The sequence below is a fragment of the Lampris incognitus genome, chromosome 13, assembly GCF_029633865.1.
Source record: "Lampris incognitus isolate fLamInc1 chromosome 13, fLamInc1.hap2, whole genome shotgun sequence".
Lineage (NCBI taxonomy): Eukaryota > Metazoa > Chordata > Actinopteri > Lampriformes > Lampridae > Lampris > Lampris incognitus.
In genome coordinates, this window is record NC_079223.1 from 19,703,845 (window position 1) to 19,721,040 (window position 17,196).

General features: G+C 42.6%; 1 protein-coding gene across 2 annotated transcripts in view; it reads right to left on the bottom strand.

Annotated features, from left to right (window-relative positions):
• Positions 1-1,996: 1,996 nt before the first annotated feature.
• Positions 1,997-17,196, bottom strand: part of cdh5 (cadherin 5) — a 47,344-nt gene continuing 32,144 nt past the window's right edge. For both annotated transcript variants that reach the window (XM_056291603.1, XM_056291602.1), the window contains 4 exons: positions 13,725-13,855; positions 13,467-13,581; positions 8,525-8,657; positions 1,997-7,840 (listed from right to left, as the gene is read on the bottom strand). In XM_056291603.1, the coding sequence (XP_056147578.1) occupies positions 7,468-7,840; positions 8,525-8,657; positions 13,467-13,581; positions 13,725-13,855 (752 nt within the window). In that variant the 3' untranslated portion in view covers positions 1,997-7,467. The remainder of the gene's footprint in view (positions 7,841-8,524; positions 8,658-13,466; positions 13,582-13,724; positions 13,856-17,196) is intronic.

Sequence of the window (17,196 nt, forward strand, 5' to 3'; positions counted from 1 at the left end):
GATCATTTGCTATGCTAAAGGAATATATATATATATATACGTGTACTGGGCCCTTAATAACAATAAAATCTTAAATTGTATAACACACGCACACACACACACACACACATGCATGCATTCCTGTCAAAGAAAAACGAACTCCTGCGACTCACGAGACCAAATCTTCTCCTTATTGCCTCTTTTGAAGTGTGTGTGTGTGTGCGCGCGCGCGCGTGTGTATGCATGTGTTTGTTTTTGGGGGGTGGTCGAGGAAGTCCCAAGTTGGGTGGTAACCCCAGAGGTGCTGGGATTCAAAGAACTGACATCACTCTGGCATTTCCCTTCAATGGTCTCTCGCCCCCCCCCCCACACACACACACATGCACACACACATCCTGTAAAAAGCTTTCTTGGTCTACTTTTTCTTGCTTTGGTCCTTTCCCTTTACTGTCACATAGTTTTCTCTCTCTGTCTTCCTATATCTTTCCATCTATTTTTCATTCTCCTTATCATATGTGGGGTCTCATGTGGATTTTCATATGGAAACTGTCAACAATAACCCCCTCCCTTGTGAAATCCGTCTTCAAAGTGTAAAGAGCTTAAAGTCGAACAGTTGTGTATTGACTTAATGTTCGCGTTATTCAAGAAGAACACAGAAAAGAGAAAGAGGGACTGAAAGAGGATTGGAGGCTTATCAGGCCACGTGTAAAGCACCAAGGTGTGAAGTCTGAGCTTCCCCCCAGCACCCCTGTAGGGTTTACATTACACTAATGTGAGGTGAAAATGGGAACAAAAGATCTGATCCCCCGCGGTATATGTCACAGACCTCATCTTTAGCACGCAGAAATCCAAATTTCATCTTTCTGCACTACAGAAGGGCAGTTGTGAAATCAGGCCACGCTTATGGAGAAGTGGAAAAGCTGAGAACTGGTATGCATTTTCTTACATTCTGCCGCTATGAGAGGATATTGGTGGATGTTATCAGACTCTCTACGCCTGGCATGCAGCACCTAACCCTACGTTCTCCGTTGTCAGACATTAAATGTTGAACGTAGCTGCCTGCTGTACTCTAACACTGTACATTTATGTTGTGTACTGTGGTGCATGCTGCATTTTGCAAGACCAGTACTCAGCTTTTGATGGTTTTGTTAATGTTCTGTCACTAGTGCAGTTACTCGCTGCTTGAATACTGCACAATTGAAGCCCACTATGCACCAATTTTGTTTATTGTGCACAGCTTTCATTATGCATTTTGTTGTTGTTTTACTTTGCATTCTGTACAAACTTACTTAGTGTTGCATTACTCCCATGTCCACTTAATATTTCTATTTAAGCAGATATTCTTCAAACCTAAGATGCTCTTTGTTGGATAGTCTTTGTCACTCTTTGTCTCTGTTTGTTGTGGTATGTTCTTTACGTTTCATGCACGTCATACCGCGTCAAACTCCGTGTGTGTGCAAATTTAGCTATTAAACAGTAAGGTGCGAATTTCTACTTTGAGATCAGTAGATGTACACACATGAATGCTCTCACATTTTTTTCCTAACCCCCCCCCCCTTTTTTTCCCCTCCCCAACTGTACTTGGCCAATTACCCCACTCTTCTGATCTGTCCTGGTCGTTGCTCCACCCACTCCGCTGATCCGGGGAGGGCTGCAGATTACCACATGCCACCTCCAATACATGTGGAGTCACCAGCCGCTTCTTTTCACCTGACAGGAGTTTCGCCAGGGGTACGTAGCGCGTACCCCAGTTCCCCCTACCCCCTAAACAGGTGCCCCGACTGACCAGAGGAGGCGCTAGTGCAGCGACCAGGACACATCCGGCTTCCCACCCGCAGTAGGGACGCCCGACCAAGCCGGAGGTTACACAGGGATTCGAACCGGAGATCCCTGTGTTGGTAGGCAACAGAATAGACCGCTACGCTACCCGGACGCCCCGTATGCTCACACATTTGCACCAAAAGTCATCACCACAAATAACAGTCGCAAGAAAAGCAACACAAAAGAGCTTATTTGAGTGTTTATATTTATTTTACACATACAAAACTGTCAGGTAATAAAAAGTAGTTGCTATGCACCATAGAAACAATATAGAAAACATTGTGTTCACCATCAAAAATGACTTACAGTATTTCATAACAAACAATAAAGGCACGTGTCGCTCCCTCGGAGACCATTACTTTATGTACATAAGAAACAGGAAAAGAATTTCTACATGGTTGTCCTTTTTTATATGTTTCACTACTAACAACACCGGTGTGTATGTACACAAGTAGGGTCACACGCAGATGTGTGCACATGGGCGTTTTAAGATGCCGAATGAACACACACATACATACGACATGAAAAACACAAATGCTTCCTTCCCCTCTGATCTAGGTCTTACTCCATACACCACAAAAAGTATTTTAAATACAAACAGTAGGCCAGAAATCACTCTTAGGCACATTTTTCATCTATATACCGTGTCGGACACCAATATTTTCCACACAAGCTACACTCATTCATCAACATAGAATATATGGACGAATTTGCAATGTAAAATACACAGTGGCAGTAAATTCACTTCTTGCTTGGAGCCTTGTTTATTGAATTATGAATCAAAACCCAACAAGTATTCTGGGCTCATATCTCTCTATCAGGCCTTTGAAAGAAAGGAGCGTCAGTAAAAGAGTGCATTCAAAGACTTCTGTATAATCACTTAGACAGGAAAAAAACCCCGAATTGCTCAATGAGCTGAAGTTCACCATTCACTTCTCAAAAACAGCAGTCTGTGAGATATCAGATATTTAAGTGTTAAATGACAATTCTCTTTTCAAAATGGGCCCAACAGAAACCAGAAATCCTCTTTTTTTTCCCCTTCAAAGTGACCAGCTGTGAAGGTTGAACAACCTTGGCTTTACTTTGCATTCTGTTGCATCACGTCTATACAAACAGCATGTGCACCAGTCCAACCAGTAAGAAATGTTTTATTTTCTGTGTATTTATCTTTGTCTCTGTGTGTGTGTATTTTGCCACAGGACCTCTTTTGAGGTGATGGAGATGAGTAATCATATTTAGGATCAGTGGGAAGTATGAAAATATTTGGCGTATATATTGTCAGTCAGTCAGTCAAGTTGCATGTCATTTTTTGTATGTGGCCATGAACACTGTGCTATTTACTATTGAGTTACTATTGTAATGTGAATAATCTGAGAATTTATGCTGGCTCTATTGTTGGACTCACTGCAAGTCACTGATTTCAGACCAGACAAAACATGCCCAAATTGTATATAAGTGAAAATGGCACAAAATGAATGTGTTAATACTAGGATCTGCAAGGAACTAATTAAAAATCTCATGACAACAACTTTAAATCCACAACTTTGAAAATATAACGTCCTTGCCTGCATGACATTATGGCACTGCTCAAAAGAATAAAAACTTCAAATAATAATAATGGGTTACATTTATATAGCGCTTTTCTAGACACCCAAAGTGTTTAGCTCCTGACAAAATTAACGTTGTGTCTCAAAAGGTCTCAAGCTCAAAGGTCCTTGGTACTACCGAGTCTTATGCTGTTGGAAATTAGTCTAGCATTGTTATCAAATGTGACATTTTTACAAATGGAAATCATGCTGTGTCTGATATATCATCTAGTATCATCACTATATCCCCACAGAAGGAAATGAGAAAAAATGAATCATAACTCTCCAGTTAGTGTCCTTCCATCCCTTCACCTGACACATTACAACAGTAAAAATAACAAAATACAAACAAATAAAAAATAAAGCGTAACATAAAACGTCTTTGATACATAACATGAGACAGTAAAAGAAATTTGGGGCAGTATTAATATTGTTAAAATTTGTGATGCAAAGGCAACCTTTTTAACCGTTGGAGGGAGGCAATATTGCCGACAACTCCAGTGACTCTCGCCGGTGCAAAGGAGGACCCATGGTGTCATGGATGCGGAGCGAAGCTGTCATTGAGTCCGATAATTAAGGACTCGGTGTAACTAGCGGTGAGCATGTGAGTGAGTGGGTGAGTTGAGTTGCTCTCCACGTGCACAAGTTACTTCACATGCATTAAAAAAAGAAAAAAAATAATACTGGCATCAGCAAGCTGCCCATGTCCCACGATCTTAACACAGCTGTCGGGGTTTAGCCGTCCACTGGCACCAGTGTCTCGACGCAAACATCTTTGGTTTCAAGTGGTTTTGCTCGGATGGTAAAGTCATCACGACAACATTGTTCTCTGCTCCCCCTTCCTCCCTCTCTCTTTTTTCCTCTCCATGATTGTTTCCCAAACCAGGCTGACAGGAAGTGAGCACAATGTGTTGGCTCACAGCGGAGATAAAATAGACTGGAAGAGGCGGGCCTAACTCGCAGATGTACAGGAAGTTGACTCCACTGGTTTAACTGATTAGAGGAAGGAGGAAGAGGAGAACAAGGCAGGGAGACGTGGGACGATACGTAGAGACTGAGGGTGGATGAATGATGAAATGGGGGGGTTGGGGAGAGACGGTGAGTCAAGCGGGGAGGGAGAAAGAACAAACAGACAGAGAACAAGTGGGGAGGGAAACAGAAGAGTGGATTGAGATTGAGGAGCAGAGGCATTCTGCTGTAAGTGTATATATATGAACCCAACAGGAAAGAGGCGATAAGGCTTCCAGCTATTGTCACCACCGTTTATAGGCTGGTATTTCCAGGCTGGCCAGCGTTTCAGGAAATAGAGTTAGGTCCAAACAAAACAGAATAAACAGCAGAACAAGCAAACAAAATTCTCAGAGCTAAAAAACATAAAAAATGGTATCAAACACCATCCCTTTGTGTGGTTGCATCTTCGGTTGCGCGGTAGAGGAACATCTTTTCAGGCACAGAGACGAAACAGACAAACACAACGAGCCACCAGAAGCACAATGGTCCCTAGACTTTCAGAAGTCCTCTGAAATGAAACCCTTAACCATTTTGATTACATTCGTATGTATGTACATGTAAGCCTCATTGAAATGCTATAATTTCACCAAACTATATTACACCAAATATATATATATATATATATATATATAAATCAGATCGTCCCAATTGCATGACTCCAGGCTTGTTTTAGAGACGACTACTTAATGTATGCCCAGAAGACATCCATATTCGCAAACACTCAGGACTGAGACAACTTCTGATCTATGGTGGCTAAAAGGATGAGAGGTTAAACTCATTCATGCCACCTTAGCGTCATACAGAGACACCCCAGCAGCCCTTTGCTCCAGCTAAGCTGTTCCACAAGCTGTTTTTACCACCCTCTGCTTCCTCATTTGTTTGAATGACTCGTTCTCCAGCGGCCCTCTGAGAATCAGACTTTCATCTCAACAATAACTGTTGAGTTCTGCTGTCAAATGAAACGTGGGAAACCACTCTAATTCTGTCAGAGCACTAATTCCCTTTCCTGTCTGTGTGGTTATCTGTGTATCGGTCTCTCTGTTTGCTTGTCTCTCTGTCTCTCCCCATTGCTATTGCACTGGCCTGTGTGTGTGTCTCTCTGCTCTCTTGTCCGTGTGTTTTCCACATATTTTTCCATTTGTCTCTGTCTGACCCTAAGCGAGCAACACTGTCAAGATAGGAATAGGTGGCGAGAGGAGCTTTTCTGAAGGCTAACTCGGAGACAATAGACGGGTTGACTCACTTACAAAACTGATTTACATCAGATAGCCAGCTTCAAACAACGCGAAGGGAAAACAATTGTGATAGAAAACAGTATTTAGAGAGAGAGAGAGAGAGTACTTTGATGAAGAGTATTTCGGATAAGGAGTGAATATATTTGTCGACCGTGCCTTAATGAATGGAGTTCTGGCTGTGCTCAAACAACCCACATAGGTTTGTAATAAACTCAACACGGTTTACACAATAGTCTCCCCCTCATACCCCCCAACTAGGGTTCATATTTACAAATAAAAAAAACAACAGGATATTTCCATAAAAATATTTTTTGTGTATGATATAAAAAAATATATCAGTTATACAATAAGAGATTACAGATCATCAATACCTCAAGAGAGAGACAAAAAAAAAAAATCTAAACCAAACACCGAATTAGTATGGCAAACACCTAAGCAATAATAAGATGTTTGGCGTCCTTGATTCAAATGAAGTCATCTCACATAACAATAATCCCTTGTAATAGAGTACGTTTACATACAAACTAATGTGCCCACAGTGATCAACAGAAAGGTTTTTAGGTCTTTGGTTTCTGACTTGCTCTTTTTAAATCCCTTGCCCCATCGACAGTAATGGTGTTGAGCTCAAATCCTAATGATGTGCCAGGTGGGCTCTACAGCCAACAAGAACACTGAGCCATTTATACACAATACAGTCTTCTGTATGGGCTCAGAGTCCATGGTAAATTCTGGAGTCTTCTTACTGTGTATCAAGTCAGGTGTAGAAGTGTTTTCGATGATGTGAATGCCTAGAAACTGTTAGACCACATCAGAGCATGTAAGCTGTTGCAGAGAATAGATTTAAAGGACCACCAATTATGCCCATGGGGAAACATCTCATGCATGTAAACATACTCATCACCGACACATAAAGGGATGTGAAATGGAGGCTGCAGATAGAAGTGTGACATGGACTTAATCCAAGGCAACATCACAAATCCAAATTCTATAACATGGATGGTAAATAGTAACATGATTAAGCTGCCCGCTAACCAAGCTGACCCTGACTGGCTGCCAGTCTGAGAGGAGAGTATTTTAGAAGCGTTATCTGATTGGACCAGTGATTAAGAGCAGGAAACAGGAAGTACATCTTATAATGACATCATAGTGAAGGTCAAACAAAGATGGCAGTGTCCAATAGTGAGTGCTGCCTAAAGACTTTTCACAGGTAGAAAAACGGGAACCAGAAATAAATGTATTGTGGTGGAACAAATGTGTTGGCATTGTGTGTTGATAGGTTGTGTGTGGCTCATAATCACTCTGCTTGCGCACCTGCAATACAGTCACTCATTTCCTGCTGTGACATCATCTCCCTACATCATCTTGAACACCTTTTAAAATATTGCCCCCAAAGATTTCCTGTGAGGAAACAACGGGCGATACGTCATCAAAAGAGATATCCTACTAAATAACCTTAATTTCACATGGTGGAGCTTACTTGTATTTGATTGAGTACTTATTTAGTTTTGCAATTAGCAGATTGAGGAGACCAGCCAAAATGGGCAGCTCACCAAACAACCGTGTCCTGCTTCCATTTTCGAAAGCTAGAAAACTCTTTGGAGAACACGTTGCCTGCTGCTGTAGTTCTAAGCTCCTCCTCCGCAAACAAAAGTGAAAGATTATAAACTTGTGTGGATGTTATACACGTGTATGTTTGCTGCAGGCATGCACCTTGGCAATGTGTAAGTGTGCTTGTACGGGTGTTGCCATGTGTGTTTTTGGCCACAGTTGTGTACTCGTGTGTTGACATGTTTGCGTGTGTGTGTGTTTTGGCATCAAGTATGCACATATGCCATTCAGTACGGAGAGTGACTGTCAGAACCATCCACTCCATACAGCTCGGCTAGGGTCCTGAACCTTGGCCCCCATTCACTCAGGAAGTCGTAATCCAGGCTAGAGCCAGTGGAAGAACTATCCAGAGAGCTAAGACTTCCTGCCAAGGACTCGGGCCCCTCGTAGCCATAGATATGGAGAGTGTCGTACGGAAACCCATCTCTGTCGTGGTCCGCCTCGTCTTTCTTCACCTCAATCATCACGGCCATGTCCCCCTTACATGCTTGGGGTGGAGCATGGTGATGGGGTTTCTGGACCATGGCATAGAGAGAGGGGTGTGGGGGTTGGAGTATGGAGCCATCGTGGCGAGCCGAAGTGAGAATGGAGACATCATACCTGAGAGAGAGAGAGAGCAACTCAAATTTAATTTGATCGTAATTTAAATTGAACAACCAGAGGTGGAGTCATAGGGTCATGAGCGGCACTAGATGTTGAGATTGAATATACGTTTGGTCCAAGAGTTTCATACATGCGGGTGAAAACGTCTGCTATCAGTTACATCACGAAGGGAAGAGACTGGCTACACCCTAGAAGCTCGCTGTATGGCATGATGAAATGGATAATGGATTGCATACTTTTGTAACAATCATTAAAATAAATCAAAGGCTTAGCAGGGGAGAAAAATGAAATCAATAAAGTGAAAAGCAATTTTTTTTCTTTTTTTAGAGATGAAAACAACCAGGGTTGAAAGAAACTATCGACATTCCAAAACAAACCCCTAATTGGCACAGAAATTTTCCACACAAAAAACAAAAACAAAAAACATTCATTACTCCGTCTGACAAGGTTTTATTGACATGTCAGCTTTTCCACCTCAAGGACTAATTTCTTTTGTGATAGGTAGGAGGGTGTATTTTTATTATTTATTGCGTTTTCATTCAGCATTTCTAATTCTTTCAAAAATCACTCAAAAATGGCTTTCGTGACAGGTGGCTGTTGTCACACTGATGATGATGATGCTTAGATAAACAATTTAAAAACCTTACGTAAAAAGCTGAATGCTTATCTTAATTCACATACCCATTGGTGTCCATCTCCCCTCCTCCCTCCTCATCGTATGTAACCAGCTGCTCATGGATCTCCCCGCTGTTCTTCATACCGGCCAGGGTCTCCTTCTTGTAGCGCTTCCTCAACACTATCAGGATCACGATGACTGTACAAGAAAGACAAGATACGTTTTTTTCCCCCACTCTTATCAAAGGTTTTGCAGAAATTAAATATATTATAATCATAATAAATTATCAGAAATCATCACGGTTCAAGATCTGACTCTTGTACTAGATACTTGAAACTTGACAACAATGTGTAGAAAAACCATATGCTTCATAGTCACACACAGTAGCTGTGTGCCTTGAGAGTTGGCCAGATCAACCCTCACCTCCTACTGTTGTCCAGTGGGTCAAGATGAGCTAACATACCACAAACAACTGCCTTGCTCAAAGGCACTTCAGGGTAGTTTGAGAATTATTCACTGACTTACACTTGTGATGTTTGGCAAACCTTAATTATTTGGTGACTCATTTATTATACATTTTTAGTAACGCTTTGCATTAAGTGCATGTAATAAGTGTTAGTTAATAGGTATTATGACTCTTATAGGTCCTTATAAAATGCTTATTAACATTATGTGTTGATAAGACTATAAGTGTTAGTTAATAGGTAATATGACTCTTATAAGTCCTTATAAAATGCTTATTAACATTGTGTGTTGATAAGACTATAAGCGTTAGTTAATTGGTAATAAGGCTCTTATAAGTCATGGCTTTGGCATTTTGTGGACTATCAAAATTATTTTAATAAAATGCAAAATTTTACGTAGATTGGACTTACAACCTAAGACGAGTGTGAAAAAGTAGGCTTTGCATATTTCGCAAGGGCCACCTAGTGGCCAGGAACGTGTTTATGATGCTATTATTAGCACTTTATAGTCTTATTAACACATAATGTTAAATATTTTATAGGGACTTATAAGGGCCTTATCACCTATTAATTAGCATTCATTACATGCACTTAATGTAAAGTGTTACCTAATTTTTATATACTGGGTCAATATTAATCTTGCATTGTGTCTCGTGATGCAAAAAAAGAGGTGGGACTAAACTTAGAATATAATGACCAGTTACACAATCACCCCCCCTCCCGCCAACTCGTTGGTTCCGATCCAGACCATTATGAACGTGATAGTGAATTGAATTTTAGTATACTTTCAGTTACTACTGACATCTGATTCATCCAACTCAGGTTAGTTGGGGCATGAATATGGGGCCCAGGAAAGGTCACCAATCCATCACAGGACCCATATGTACCCAGAGAAAACCTTCACAAACGTGAGGTAAACGTGAACTTAATACAAAATTGCTAAGGTCAAACCCGGGAACCTCCATGCCACCCTGAGCCTGTCATTACTTTAGCTGGTAAAAACTTTACATATTCTCCATTTTGAAAACCCATTAAGGAATTCTCAAAAGGATTGCGCGGCTTTAGCGGCTACTAAACCTGCACAAATAAGACAAAAAGAAACCGTCTAATTCTCAAAGCCCCTGCAAAGGGTGAAATGGACCCCTACTATGCTGCCAAGCAAATCACGTCTCAGTGCCCAGGTGCTATTTGCAAGTATATACATTAGGTATTATGCATACATTTGATGCTAAATTGGACCCTCTCTATGCAAATGAGCCTCATTACAAAAAAGTCCAATTCACAAACACCAGTAGCCAGACAGAGTGAAAATTATTATTGTCTTCAGAGAGATGGTGCTAACTGACATCCAGACTTTCCAGTGATCATGGCAGCAGTGTCTGTAGCCAGGTGAAGGCATCGTCATGCCAGGTGTGCTCCTGAGCAGATATTTTGCAGGGGAATGTCTCTTTTTGATTTATTAACTGAGACTGAAATCATTCGCCGATACAGGTTGCCAGGTCAAACAATTCTTACTTATACTTGATGACATTGAATCTGCCTACTGTATTCTTGGTGCAAAGCCACCATTTATACTTTGCCACATGGATAATTGCAATCAGATGCAAAAAAAGGGCAACTTGCGATCAGCTACAAATCTTTATGCCCGTGTTTGCACTGTAATATCATTTGCGCAACATCTTTTGTGAATCGGACCTTGAGATGGGGCAGATAGTGGTTGCAAGAGATGTGCAATTCATGGCGCATAGGCTGCAATCCACTCTTTGTGAATTCGCTTGAGAGAGCAAAATGGCACAGCAAGAACTGAATTGTTTTTCCAAAAAGGAGAGCAGGTGAGAACCATTAGAGCCAGCGGGCCTGTCAGTGCTGGACTAATGGTCGTCTGAACGGAGACGGGGGGAGAACAAAAATCAGAAAAAGTTTTGATGAAGGCAAAAAAAAAAAAAGAATAAGAGAGGGGGAGGAAACAAGCAGAAAGAGGAGAGCAGGGGTGGAATAAGGGTATAAAACCCAAGAAGGGCGAGGGGGATAAAATGAGAGGAGAACGATTTGAGTTGCCTGAATGAGACACTGGCCTGCAGGTGGTTAGCCTTGTGTGAACCAACTCTGCCGAAGACAAAGAGACACACACATTCTCTGGTTACTGCAGGAAAATGCCAGTAGGGTTTTTCTTTTTCTTTTTCTTTTTTTGGGGTAGGAGTAAAAGTAAGAGAACAAATGAGAAATAAGAGTGTAAGACTTGCAGGGGGTTGAACTAGACAGAAATGGGAAAGGTACATGAGAAAAATGAGACAAAGAGAGGGAGGGAGGGAGACATAAAAAAGGGAAGGGGAAAAGAGGAAAGGAAGCAAGACGAAAGGCCACAAAGTATCAAGAAACCTCAGAAAACAAAGTCTTTAATAAAAAAAAATCAACAACAGGAAAATCAAACTAGAAAAGGAGATGGCCATGGAGGGCAAGAAAGAGGAAGCAGAGAGAAGGATTTAAAGAATTAGTCAAAGGTGGCATGTCAAAAAAAATAAAGTGTGGCACTAAACTTAGTAGGACTTCCTATGAAAACATTGTGAGAGGAAGAGAAAGAGGACGGCCAGATCAAGCCTGGGTCACATTGCTGTTTTGTAAATATTTTGTAGCATCGTTTGTTGTTGATAACCTTTCCGGCACTGATTGTGTTGTACCACTTGGTGCACGAGCGAAAAACAAATTTGCTCCACTGTTACTGCCCAGTGGTCCACTGTGCTGCCATGTCCCAGCCGGTGTTGGCGGGACGAGGGGACGGAGAAGGAGAGGAACGGGAAAGGAAGGAGTGGGGAACATGTTGGCGGAAGGGAGACAAAACGCGGATGGAGAGGAGAACGAGGAACTAGAGCACAAGAGCGAGGGAATCTTGAGAGAAAAGCAAAAGAGGGACGAGAAGAGGGTGGGGGGGGGTACATTAAACAGTTTCTAAGACATTAGATAAGGCCCCAAGCCCTGGTCCCAATACGAACCTCTCTCGCTCTCTCTCTCGGCGGACCGGCAGCATTAGCGATGCCTTTTAGTTTGGGGGCGAGCGAGACTAATTTAAGTTTGCATGGGAAACCAACAGATTAATCTTTTACAACACATGCTCTGTGGTTTAATAAGCTCTGGAGATAGCAGGCTTAGAAGGGCAAAAAACGTCTTCTTTGTGGGAAAAAAAAAAGACTGAGAAATTTTTTTTCTTTTCATATATCAAACCCAACTTCTGTGAGAAAATGTGTCTCTGAATGGGGAGCGCTGTAAATTGCTTTGGGCTCCAGCAGATAATGACAAGTCTGTTAAATAGTTAATCTGGTCTGTGTTTGGGGTGTTTGATAAAGACCGAGTGAGTGAGGAAGACGGAGAGTGAGAGAAGATGGGAGGGGGAGAGAAGGGAAAAGGCCATTAGAGAAAGACAGATGGAAAGAGAGAAGGGGTGAGAGAGGGCACGGTATAGAGTGAATTAATAGTTAAATGAATTGAGGGTTTAGTTGCGTTTGATAGACAGATGCACCTATGAGCTGATAAACTCTCCTCATTACATGGCCTATTCTTCTGCTACTTTTCCCACAATTGCCCCATTCATCCGCTCTCTTCTTCTCTCATCCCCTTCCCTTCAACACCCCTCCACCTGTGAGTCTGTCCATCATCCCCTCTGACCCACCTCAGTCCCCCATTCCTCCCTTTCTGCCCGTGTTACTCTTCATCACCCACCAGTCTCCTTTTGCTTTCTCTCTTGCCCTCTCTCTCTCTCTCTCTCTCCCCCCCCCCCACTGGTGAGCTGGTCTCTCCCATCTCCCCATCCTGTCTTTAAAGGCCTGTCTGCCTGTCCTATCTCTCTCTTCTCCCACCCCTGTCTCAGGATAGATACAAGTTCCTTGCATGTCTCGTCTGGCACCTTCTTCTTCTTAAACCTTCACTTCCCAACCTGTCTCGTGTTCTGTTTTCCTTTTGCCCCCTCTCTAGTTTTCTCCCCTGATCCTGCTTGTTTCACCAGCTGTCTGCGGCATGCCGCTCACCCAATATGACAAGTGTCCCCACCCTCCAAAAAAACAAAAAACAAAAAACGAAGCAGGGTGAAGGTATCAAAGAGAATATTGAGCTCACAACCGCAGGCATTATTTACACATCTGCTGCTGCATTATTCATAAAACCAGCAATACCAGGAGAGAAAGTTTCCCTGAAAACACGAGCCTCGGTTTTTTTTTTCTTGCAGACAGCAAGGGCAAGTGAGTGTATTTGTATGTCTGGATCACTTAGGGCTGGCATTTTGCATCTATCATTGATGCCATTTTGCATTCTTCTTTAAGCATTAACACTTCATCCAACTTGTTGTGAAAAAACACACACACACACATGCACATGCTCACACACACGCACATACACAGAAGAGTATATGCATGAATATACCCTGAGTTTTCAGTGGCCATAAACAGCATACACAGACTCAAGTGCACATCTGTGTTCTTTGCTTTGCTTGTGTTCTGTGTTCATTGTCTTTGCTTTTCTGCCTTCGTATTTGCCGATACACAGTCGAACTTACCCAGTATAGTTAGTATACAGAGCAGGATGGCTATCAGGGCGTGGACACTGACTCCCATCCTCAGAGTGGCTGCTTTACACTGAGTCTGGACCCGCCTGGCATCACACCGACACACCTACGGAAATTTAAAAAAATCAGTTGACAAATAAATTAACGACCTGCCTATCTCTCTGACAAAACTAGTTTGAGTGCTCTCCTTCCAACGTTTGCTGCAAAATGTAAACACGGCCTTACAATTATGAAAGTCACACAACGCACCTTTATGGGCAGACGGGTGACACTGGACTTGGGAGGTCGCCCACCATCGCTGATGCCCACCTCCAGGCTGTAATCCCTGGGGTCATCTAGGCTGAAAGTCCCCTGTTTCACCTTAATGTCAGCCGTATTGTCTGCAACAGGATAGCGTTACGTTAGCACAGAAAACATGAAGAGCCACCTTAACAATACCGAGTTGCACCCCCTCCTCCACAAACCCACCTTCATCACTGAAATGGGTTGAACAGGTGTCTCTAACAATGGTCTGTAGTTTTAACCTGGACTCACCTGCTACGTCACAGAGAGAGCAGGAGGTACTAATATACCCCTCCCTTTTCTCCGAATTGTACTTGGCCAATAACCCCACTCTTCTGGGCCATCCTGGTCACTGCTCCACCCCCTCTGCCAATCCAGGGAGGGCTGCAGACTACCACATGCTTCCTCCGATACATGTGGAGTCGCCAGCCGCTTCTTTTCACCTGACAGTGAGGAGTTTTGCCAGGGGGACGTAGCGCATGGGAGGATCACGCTATTCCCCCCAGTTCCCCCTCCCCGAACAGGCGCACCAACTGACCAGGACACATACCCACATCCGGCTTCCCACCCGCAGACACAGCCAATTGTGTCTGTAGGGACGCCTGAACAAGCCGGAGGTAATACGCGGATTCGAACTGGAGATCCCTGTGTCAGTGGGCAACATAATAGACCGCTATGCTACCCGGACGCCCTGATCCTAGTATTTTGTACATGTTACAAGCTGAATAGTAATGAAAAGAAATCAACACAATAGAATGGGGCCAGAACAGATTGGACTAGACGGAAAAAGAGCAGATGAGTGTAGTAAACACATAAAACAAAATACAGGGGGGATATAATACTGCAGAGCAAAACAAAATATAATGTCATGTAAAAACTCTACAGAACTCGATGGCCCCTAGAACAAAACTGGACCTAACAAAACAATGGCTGCTGCTGCTTTATTGAGCGCAGCATTGCTTTGCCTTGCCTGAGAGAGGAGAATGGGCTATTCGGACAACAATGGCATCATTAGTCAAATCTCCATGAAGCAGAAATTTCCTCCAGAGGCCATAGGAAGACCTTCTCAACACAATATCCTTCTGCCTGAAGAATTTTTCTGAATACAATAGCAGGAAAGACCCTTGTTTACACTGAAATATACCTAGACATACACCTCAGTTGAAGCCCCCAGGCCAGCAAGAGTATAGGTGTGTTTTAAGAGCAAGGTTGAAACTCAAGCAAGTTGAAACAATCTGATAAGAGCAACAATTTGGCACGATTGAAAGAGATTCACTTACTGACAGAATTACAAGAGATAGCTCAGTTGTAAAGTTCATTCATTAGGTTATACTACAGTAGCATTGAATAGTCTCTTTAGATGATCGTTTATCTCCCATTGGTACAAATGATGAACCATATATGCGAAGGCTTACTTAGTAGGAACATTTCCATTAACATGTTGTTGTCTGAATAGCAATCCTATGTGCAATCTTATACCCATCCTATGTGACTCATGGCAAAGAATTTGTTGTGCAACATCACATTTATGTTAGGTTTTGTTTTTTTACAGCAATCTTCTTCTTCTTCTGGCTTGTTCCCTGTTTTTCAGGGTCGCCACAGTAGATTTTATAGTTTCCATCGGTACCATGTGAGGGCACAGCACCAATGGCAGCTGTTGTTAACCCAGGCCTTGACCAATCCAGTATGGAGCCTTGACCGATCCGGTATGGTCTTGTCAATCCACGTACTGATTTGGCAAAATTTTATGTCGGATGCCCTTCCTGACACAACCACTAACCCTATGGACTGGGGCACAGGTAAAGCACTGGATGCCATCCCCAGTATTCATGGACTTGCGCCCATGCCTGTTGCCACAGCAACCTTCTACTTATATATATATATATTTTTACTGATAATTTTTCATATTACTTTAAATCAACACAAAAGAAGAACAACTGCTGGGGAGTGATGAGGGTAACAGAGGAAAAAATATCAAACCATTCATTGGGTTAACTTCCCTACACTGAACATGGAAGTAAATACCCATTACACCTCTCAGCTTTTGCTATGAACTAAGTTTTGGTTTGCTAAATTCCTTAGACTATATCTGAGGAGCCTGATAACTACAGCCATTTCTCCAACAAAACTGTTCCGTACATGGAGCAGAATTCCACTGAAACCAATGGAATCCAGCTCCAGTTTATTCCCTGTGAGACAGACCACTGCCAGGTTCGGACAGTGCCCGAGTAAATGAAGGATGGGCTGGGTGGTTCTGAGCAACAGGGTTCCCACTCATAGCAGGGAACCATTTCATTTTCCACAACTTTTGCTTGGATACGTGCGACAGCCGCCACTCACGGAAGATAAAATTATTCAGTCTTAACTATCAGTGGAAGCCCCAGTCTCTAAATGGACTGTGTAATTTTTAGTTGGGCAGTGAATGACCCCCCCCCACCCCAAATTTCAGGCACTGATGTGCAACCTCAGCAGCTAAAAATGTGACTAAAAATAAGTGATCTAAACTACAATTACGCTAAAAATATGCCATCTCAGTGGATAAAAATCTGATTTTATAGCCCTTACAATTTTCCATCACCTCAATAACATTTCCAGGACATTTTTTTTAGGTGTTTTTCATGACTGGAAAACTAGTCATTAAATTTCCAGGTTTTCCAGGATGCATTGAACCAACATGCAGGTTTTCGTTCCTACCGAACATGAATGACTGCAGTTGATTTCACTTGTCATGCACATCTTCAACTTTAGGGCCTTCACAGGACATAGCTGCTTTTGGCTTTAGATCTTTATCGCTCTACATTCTCTCCATTTACTCTGTCTCTTGCTTTTTGTCAATCCCTCTGCCCCCCCCCGGCATTATCCCTTGTTGTCTAAAAACTTTCTGTCTGCATTTTATTCTCTCCTGTTTCTCTGCAGTCCCACATGTGTCTCCTTGTTCTCTGTCTATACCACTATCTCGTCCTCTCATTTTCTCCCTCCCTCCCGCCTTCTTTCTGTCTGGTGCTAATACACTGAGGTTGCTGAGCTTAATGCAGCTGCCTGGTCTAAACACAAAAACATGTCACCTCAATGCACAGCTACACTGAGAGAGAGCGAGAGCGAGACTACGTGCCAAGTCACCAGTCAACAAGGTACTCTCCCAGCCTATCTGGCTACAACACTGCCATTGTCAGCACCACTGTCACTAGAGCCTGTGTGTGTGTGTGTGTGTGTGTGTGTGTGTGTGTGTGTGTGTGTGTGTGTGTGTGTGTGTGTGTGTGTGTGTGTGTGTGTGTGTGTGTGTGTGTGTGTGTTTCTAGTCATAATGAGAGCCAGATTGTTTTTTACAAGTTTTAAAGAGCTTGTAGTTGATCAATAATTTACAACCATTCTTGCCACTTTTTGCAGTCCTTGTGTGTGTGTGTGCTTGTATGTATGTCAGTGCATCCTTATGTGGAAT